The sequence below is a fragment of the Ceratotherium simum genome, chromosome 1 (genome assembly GCF_057802395.1).
Source record: "Ceratotherium simum simum isolate JZ-2026a chromosome 1, ASM5780239v1, whole genome shotgun sequence".
NCBI lineage: Eukaryota > Metazoa > Chordata > Mammalia > Perissodactyla > Rhinocerotidae > Ceratotherium > Ceratotherium simum.
In genome coordinates, this window is record NC_141900.1 from 107,721,409 (window position 1) to 107,729,870 (window position 8,462).

Genomic DNA, 8,462 nt, shown 5'->3' on the forward strand with positions numbered 1-8,462 from the left:
GGGGCCCCGAGGCCGGCCGAGCGCAGCGCGGGCCCGCGGGCCTCCATGTGCGTGCTGGCGGCGGCGGGCGCGCTGACCGCTGGCGCCCCGCACCCTCGAGCGCCGGCCGGGGCGCGCGGGCGGGGGCGGCCGGGCGGCGGCGGCGGCCCTAGTGGGCCCGGGCGGGCGTGAGCGCCGGGGTGCGCGTTGCCTGCATGCGCGCAGCTCCAGCCCCGGGCGGCCGCGGCGGCAGCGCCGGAGCCAGAGGCAGCCGGACGCGTAGAGGAGCGCGGAGCCCGGGAGGCGCCCCGGGTCCCCGCTGGACCATTGTCACTGTCTAGCGCCCGGGTGCGCTGCAAAGACGAGGACCGGACTCTCTTGAATCTCCTGGCGCGGGGCGACTCTTGGTATTTTCTAACTCAACTCGTGGATTGGAACGTGGCTCCGCTCCGAGCGCGGCCGGCGACTTGTAGGACCCCAGCCCTGGCCCCGGCTGCCGCGCACGCCCTCGGAAGACTCGGCGGGGTAGGGGCGCGGGCGGCCGCGAAGGTCTCCGCGTGCACCGCAGTCGAGCCCAGGGCTGATTGGAGGGGGAGCCCCGGAGAATCAATTTGGGATTTGTTGTGAACAGCATGGAGGAGAATGACCCCAAGCCCAGCGACGCGGCGGCGGCGGTGGAGGGGCAGCGGCAGCCGGAATCCAGCCCCAGCGGAGGCTCGGGCGGCGGCAGCAGCAGCCCAGGCGACGTCGACACTGGCCGCCGGCGGGCTCTGATGCTGCCCGTGGTCCTGCAGGCGCCAGGGAACCACCAGCACCCGCATCGTATCACCAACTTCTTCATCGACAACATCCTGCGGCCCGAGTTCGGCCGGAGAAAGGACGCGGGGACGTGCTGTGCCGGCGCGGGAGGAGCAAGAGGCGGCGGAGCCGGCGGCGAAGGCGGCGCGGGCGGCACGGAGGGAGGCGGCGGCGCGGGCGGCGCCGAGCAGCTCCTGGGGTCGAGCCGGGAGCCCCGGCAGAACGCGCCGTGTGCGCCCGGTGCGGGCGGGCCGCTGCCCGGCGACGGCGGCGACTCTCCGGGCGACGGGGAAGGCGGCTCCAAGGCGCTCTCGCTGCACGGCGGCGCCAAGAAAGGCGGCGACCCCGGGGGCCCCCTGGACGGGGCGCTCAAGGCCCGCGGCTTGGGGGGCGGCGACCTGTCGGTGAGCTCGGACTCGGACAGCTCGCAGGCCAGCGCCAACCTGGGCGCGCAGCCCATGCTCTGGCCAGCTTGGGTCTACTGCACGCGCTACTCGGACCGGCCATCTTCAGGTGAGCCTGCGGGGACCTTCGTCCCGGCCGGGCCCGGGGAGGAGGCCCGCGGGGTTGCGGGACGGCGCTGGCGCGGGAACTTACCGGGAGGAAGAAGACGCCAGCACACCCCCCCCACACACACACACAAAGACGCACACACCGCGACATTGTGTGCGGCTGACGCCGGCCCGGGCAGCGGCCGCCAGGAGAGGGCTCAGGATTGATTCCCAAGGGTGTCCAGACTTCTGAGAACAGCAGAAGCGACAGGACCTCCTCTTTCTCTGGCCTTTTGGGCTTCTCCTCGCCGCCCCTCACCCACCCTCTCTGGCTGGAGTTTATTTGGTGGGAACGGGGGAGCCTGGAAGACAGGTTCGGAAGCTCGCACCTTTTCCACGTCCCTCCAACTCAGTCCAGACTCGGGACCCACGCCCACCCCACCCCAGACCTGGACTCTTCCTATGACCCAAATATCCCAGATGTAGCCAGGGAAGAAAGAGCAAGGCGGGCTGCTCCTCCTGCGGCTCGGCTCGGGCTGACAAGGGGGGAGCAGGGGATCAGGAGAGGGAAGGGATGAACACAGAGGCGCCCTTTGCCCTCAAATAAACCTCCGGGTTTATTTGCCGAGCCCACCGCGGGGGAGCTCAGCACCCATCTTGCACACAGCGTGGAGGAAGAAGGCCTGCAATGCCCGGAATAGAAAGGACCTTCTCCCAGAGGCTTCCTGGGGCTGCTCCTGGGTAGGAAAGAAGCAGATTTCGGAGGGGGTGTGTGGAGGAGTGGGGGGCTGTGTGCAGTGGTGCTGGGTGTATTTTTCATAGATCTGAGATTTTAAAAAGCTAAGTCCACATCCTTGTAGAAATCATCAGCTGCATTAAATGTGCGTCTGAGGCTGTGAACCGCCATTAGGAACAGATTCCATTTGTCCCCGAGCTGGCAGCCCAGACTGGACACCCCCTGCCCCTCAACCCTCAACTGTTTTTGCGGGGGTCGTTTACCCAGATCACAGCACAACTGAGTCACCCCTTGGCCTACTTCCCGCAGAAATGTGTCTGTGCGCATCTCCGATGAAATCCAAATTTCTCCAGCTAGATCTGAAATTTGCTCCATTGTTCTCGCCTCCTTCCTTTGTTAATATTTAATTAACATATAGGCTCACACAGCGGCCGGCGAGGAGCCTCGGCCCGGCTTTGTGCGGCGCCGGCGCCGGAGTCGCGGCCGCGCCAGGCCCCAGGCGCCCGCGGGAGCCCGGCAACCCGGCCTGGCCCAAGCCGCTGGTCTTCCTGAACTGAAAAAAAAAATCCCCGTTTAGATAACGTTTCTGTTTCTGGGCGTTTCAGAAAGAAGCGACGCAGAGTTTTCTTGCGGAGGTTTGGTCCTGTTTCTGAGACTCCTAAGTGTGTGCATTTTGAAAGAAAATCAGGGCAGAAAGGGAACTAAAATTTCTGATTTTAGGGAGGTGTTTTCCATGAACAGTGTGTGTCTTTTTGCGGGCTGATTCGTGTGTGCAAAAGCCCTAGGACCGTAGGAGTCTGGGGGTAGGGAGCGTGCTTCTCGGGAGCACCGGCTCGGGGAGCACGAGGCTGCGGTCGGGTGGGAGCAGGTGGGGGACCCCGGGGACTCTAGAGGCCTTACAGAGCCACCTCCTTCCCCCTTCGCTTGCGCCGGGAGCCCGGCCTCCCGCCCCGAATCCGCACCCGCGCGGTCACAGTTAGGCTGGGTGGCGCGGAGCCGGCGCCCTCGGCGTAGTGCGCGACGGGGACTGTGAGTGTGCGCGCCTGGGTGGGTGTGGGGGGGGGGCGCGGGTGTGAGTAAGGGTGTGCTTTAGAATCTAAAAGGCCAGGAATGTGAGCCTAAAGGCCCTTGGAGCCCTCTCTCCGGCGCCCAAAGCCCCTTTCCGAGTTTGCTTCCCCGAGAGAACGCACGGCCCGGTTGGCGGGGAGGGAGATCTCGGCGGCCCCTGGGTCTCCGGACGTTCCCAGACGCCTCGCTCAGCGTCGCCCGGGCGCGTTCGTCCTCCCTCCTGGTGGCGATCGGGATGCAGCCGAGCAGCCTTCCAGCGAGATCCCTCCGCCCCGCTGCGTAGGGTGGCCACGCAGTCCCCTGGCCCTGCAGGGTGGGATGGGGCGCGGGACGGGGACCGGGGGGTTTCGGCTGCCCGAGGTCTAGCCTGCTCCAGCCTCCCGCCTCGGAGGCCGCGGAAGAAGCTGGGGCTGAGAGGTCCCCAAAGTTGATTCACACACTTCACAGATTAAGAAACCCAGACACGCATTCCCGATTCCCTCCCCCAGTGGCCTCTCCGGCCTCTTCCCTCACGGACACGCTCTTGGGACTGAGCTTCTTGACGCCAACAGAAAGAAAACCCTTGGCTTCCTCCCGCTGCTTCCCTTGCTCGGGCCTCTTCTGATGGCCAGGTCCTAGGAGCCTTACCACCACTGTCCCTAAGCAACCTGAAGTCGTGTGGCGCGAGGGAAGTCCGGTGGGGGTCAGAAGAGTGCATCCTCTGCCCAGGGTCAGCTGGGCCCCCTGCGGCCTCCAGCGGGGCAGCCCCAGCCTGGGGCGAAGGGGGCAGGCAGCTGTAGTGAGTGCAGGGAAGGGACGCGAGACTGAGGAGGCTTGGTGAGGGTGAAGGGGGAGCTGTGACTGGCTCAGTGCTCCTTCCCAACCTGGGAAAGGACACGCGTGTGCTCCTTGCTGTCTTGAAAGGAGACAATGAACTTGCGCCCACGGGGCCAGCTGGGGAGACAGAAAGGGGCTGGGGTGGAGGCAGACCTCCGGGCCCCTCCCGTGCTCAGGCCCCACCTGCCCCCCTGGCTCTCACTGCCCTTAGTGCCTTCGGGGTGTCCCCCATGGGGGCCCTGTGGGAGTCCTCTCACATCCCCTGGGGCTCCTCCCCCAATCTTCCCCCCTGACCGCTCTCCCAGCACCTACCCCCATCCTGTCCTTATCCTTGGACAGAACCTCAGAAAGCTCTAGAAGAAGCCTTGCCAGAAAGTTTGGGATTTTTTCTTTCCTGCAGGAGTCTGCCTTTTACTTGGAGACCTTTCCACTGAGCCTGCCCTTTACCCTCCTCACACCCCTCACCCGGACTTCCCTGGCCCATCTCCTCCTCTCCAGGAGTGGGTCCAGAGGTGGGTGGGAGTCCCGCCCAGCCCCAAGTCCAGCCCGCCTTTCCTCCAGGTCGGCCTCGCAGCCGGGGGCAGGCACTTCTGTCCGCAGTCTGCGGCCTTCCCCTGACCCCCTCTGAGTGCACCGCGGGCCAGGAGCCTCCTAACGGTGTCCTCTCTGTCCACCACGCCTGCCCAGGTCCAAGGTCTCGCAAACCAAAGAAGAAGAACCCCAACAAAGAGGACAAGCGGCCGCGCACAGCCTTCACGGCGGAGCAGCTGCAGAGGCTCAAGGCCGAGTTCCAGACCAACAGGTACCTGACGGAGCAGCGGCGCCAGAGCCTGGCGCAGGAGCTCAGCCTCAACGAGTCGCAGATCAAGATCTGGTTCCAGAACAAGCGTGCGAAGATCAAGAAGGCCACGGGCAACAAGAACACGCTGGCCGTGCACCTGATGGCGCAGGGCCTGTACAACCACTCCACCACGGCCAAGGAGGGCAAGTCCGACAGCGAGTAGGGCGGCGGGAGGCCGAGTCCGGTCTCAGTCCCGCTAGCCAATGCAATAATTTAAATCACAAATCAAGGGCCAGTGTATAAAGATTATACCAGCATTAATAGTGAAAATATCGTGTATTAGCTATGGTTCTGCAATATTCTATGTATATATAATTTACAGGTGTGTAAAATCCAAAATATCTGACTGTAAAATATTTCTTGAGTTTTTTGTGTTTTTCAAATTATGCTAATTTTATGGGGGGTTTTTGTTTTGTTTTTTTATTTTCAAAGGGGGCTGTTTAGGGTTTCATCTTTTTTAATCCCCTAAGCTCCATTATGGGACATTGGGCTTTTTTTTTTTAATTTCAAAAGAAGAAAAAATTAAAACAACTTGCTGAAGTCCAAAGATTTTTATTGCTGCATTTCACACAACTGTGAACCGAATAAATAGCTCCTACTTGGTCTGTGAGTTCCGCCACTTTGTTTGTGTGGGCTTGGTGTGACAGCAGGCACCAGGAGGGCCATACCCTCAGCCTCGCCAGCGGCAGCGCAGGAGCCCCGGTGGGGCGAGGGAACTCTTGGCGTCCGGGGAGGAGTGCCGCACCCTGAAGACAGGGCCTGCCCTGGGAAGTGGGCCCATGGTGGTCAGAGGCCTCCCCGGCTCTCCTCTCTTCCTCCTGTCCTGCTCCTCCCCGAGGCCCCGCCTGCACATCCGTGCATGCTTCCGCCGGCGTCTGTCGCTCTCCCCTGTCCAGCCACCTGCCACCAGCGCCAACTCTCCCGCCTCCAGGGCTCCCGGGAGGAGGGACCGGGCGTGTGGCCTGGGGCCGGTGAGCAGTGGGGTGACCCTCAACCCTCCAGGCCTGGGGCCAGGGAATCTCCTGCAGCTCCATCAGCCACCCCAGGTGCCCTCCCAGGCCAAGAAACGGCTGAGGTTTGCAGCCTCCGAGGGGCTGAGGGCTCCTGAGAGGAAGTTGGCATTTTCTCCTTTCTTTTTTCTTTTTCTTCCCTTCCTGTTTTGGTTTTTTTTAAGTGACCGATTGTGCTACAGAGAACATTCTTTCAAGGTAGATATGCATGTGTATACATATGTATATATGCGTGTATACACGCACAGCAGGTGGATATGAATCCGCAGTTCTGGGCCACGCGGCTACCTTGACTTTTAAAGGAACTCAGAGTCCTCCAGGATCTAGAGGAAGGAAGTAATTGTGTAAATAATCATTTCTTATCACTTTTTGTCTTTTCTTGTTTTTTTAAAATATACATTTTATTTTTTTGAAGGTGTGGTACAGTGTAAATTAAATATATTCGCTATATCCCCCACCAAGTACATATATATATAAACAAACACATTCTCTCTATATATAACTCCACACTGTCTTCTGTTTAGTGTATGGAAAGGGAATCATGTCCAAATGTCCATCTGCAGCCAGGACAGCCCAGGGGGTGTGCCCATGGCTGAACCAGGAGTCATGGCTGTCCCCCTGAGGACTGAGGGTGAACTTCTCTCTTTGCCTTAAACCTCTTTATTTCACTGCGATAATAGTTTCACTCTGTACATACTAGTGTAAACCTTTTTAAAAAGGAAACTATAAAAACAAAAGTTGTAATTTAAAGTTCTGTGAATAACCATCTGCTGCTTAGGAAACTCAATGAAATGATATGCCTTTTTAGCAGGAAGCAAAGTTTTTTGGTTTTTTATTTTTTAGTTTATAAAACGTTCATTTTACAGTTCCAGTATCAGATATTTATAATCTTATGAGAAATGAATGTTTCTATTTACAACTGTGGTTATCAAAATTGTGAACATTCCCCTTGCATTTTTGTGTGTTTAAATTCTTGAAAGTTACATTAAATAAAGAAAACACCCCGCTTTATTGTAAAATATTGGCTGTCCAAGGTGGAATGACTAGTTTTTCTGAGTGTGTTTCTGAGTCCGCCCCGCTCACGTGCCGCAGGCCTTTACCGCAGTCAGCAGGGGCCGCAGCCTACCTCTGTAGCCAGAGGCATAACTGAAAAAGTGCTCAAGACATTTTGGACATCTCCTATGTGAGCACAGAACAACCAAAGTAATTTAGGCACACATTTCTTTACCACGAGAAAGTGTTCAGAAGTATGGTGCTACTCCATTGGATAAATATTCAGAATCCTGCAGAATGCCACAGGTCTCGGTCCTGCTGGGCGCTGTGGCGCGCTGGATGGAGGCGCTCACCCCCCGGGGCGAAGAACTCCTACTCGACGGGCGACAAACAGGCGCTCCTCGTTTTACAATTTGTTGCTGTTGTTTTCACTCCCCCAAAGCAGAGGACGTGGACCACATCCCAAGGCGGATGCGGGGGGAGGACTGGCTTTTGCCTCGGTTCCGGAGTCCCCTCGGCGGGCCGCGAAGCGTTGGGGATCTTCGACCTTGGGATCCACGGCCCGTGCGGCCACGCAGGATAGCCGACGTGAGCCCTGCGCGCCCCACTGCTTTATTTCCAAACTTTCTTGGCTTGAAACAAAAGTTCTCCTAGTAAAAAAACTCAGAGACTAGCTAGTTTCATCTGTTGCCAGAGCGACTTTTTAGGCGTTTTCGGTTCCACACCGGCTTCCCGGGCAGACGCCGGGCCTCGGGGAAGGAGCGGGGCTGCCCCGGGGATTTCCAAAGGCAAGTCGAGCGAGAAAGCGGAGGTCTCACCGCGGAAGCTCCGGAGCTCCAGCTGCCCGGTCCCAGGAGTGCCCCAGGGTCGTCACCAAGGGGGCACGATCACGCAGGCCATACCTGGTGTCTTTCCTCACCCCGTTCTGCACAGTTCTGAGGGTTCTTAAATTAAAAACAAAACAAAAAACCACTAGCACAACTTCTATTACCCGATTGGCCTCTCTTTTTAATAAAAAGAATATAGCAACACCAAGCAATCATTTTTGGTTTTTGTTTTTTAATCTGTTCGCAAGTCATATCACTGTTAAGGGGCAATGTACAGTTATGCGAGGTAATGAGTTCCCCGTCCCCAGAGGTGTGCAAGCAGACACTAGGCCTATAGTGGCAAAGGGAGATTTCTCTTTTTGTCTCTGGTAGGGGATTGGACTGAATGAGCCCTTAGACCCTCGACGCTGAGATTCCGGTTTTGCTCCTATGTTTATTATATTTTTTTATTCAACAGAGTACAATCTAAGCTTGTAACTCATGGAGAGCCACTGCTGTGCCAGCCATCTCGCTCTCACCAGGGGCGAGTGGAGACCAGAGTCAGGCCTGCAGGAAGGCCATGCTCCTTTCTGAAGTCCGGCGGCCGGATCGGTTCCACTTGGGCCTCCACGGCTCTGCGCGCCTCGGATCTGGACCCGGACGACAGCACCGAAAGTCGGTGGAGCCCCGCACCTGGGCCCCCGCCAGATTGCCGCCCCCGCGGGAGGCTGGTTTCCTAAAGGCTCGTCAGACGAAAGCTTGTTCATAAAGAAAGGCCGTGCTCCTTCGAGCTGAATAGCCTCCTACCCGCCAGGCCCGGCTGAGTCCCTGCGGGCCGCTGAGCCGTGTCCACAATCCCCCAGAGCCAGGCAGAGCCCGGGCGGGAGGACCGCCGCCGCTCCCCAGGCCTGCCCGAGCAGGCGC

General features: G+C 58.8%; 1 protein-coding gene across 1 annotated transcript; it reads left to right on the forward strand.

Annotated features, from left to right (window-relative positions):
- Positions 1–275: 275 nt before the first annotated feature.
- EN2 (engrailed homeobox 2) lies at positions 276–5,332 on the forward strand. The gene is made up of 2 exons (XM_004430582.3): positions 276–1,290; positions 4,576–5,332. The coding sequence occupies exons 1-2, from the start codon at positions 612–614 to the stop codon at positions 4,890–4,892; spliced, it is 996 nt and encodes a 331-aa protein (XP_004430639.1). The 5' UTR covers positions 276–611; the 3' UTR covers positions 4,893–5,332.
- The last annotated feature ends 3,130 nt before the right edge of the window (positions 5,333–8,462 follow it).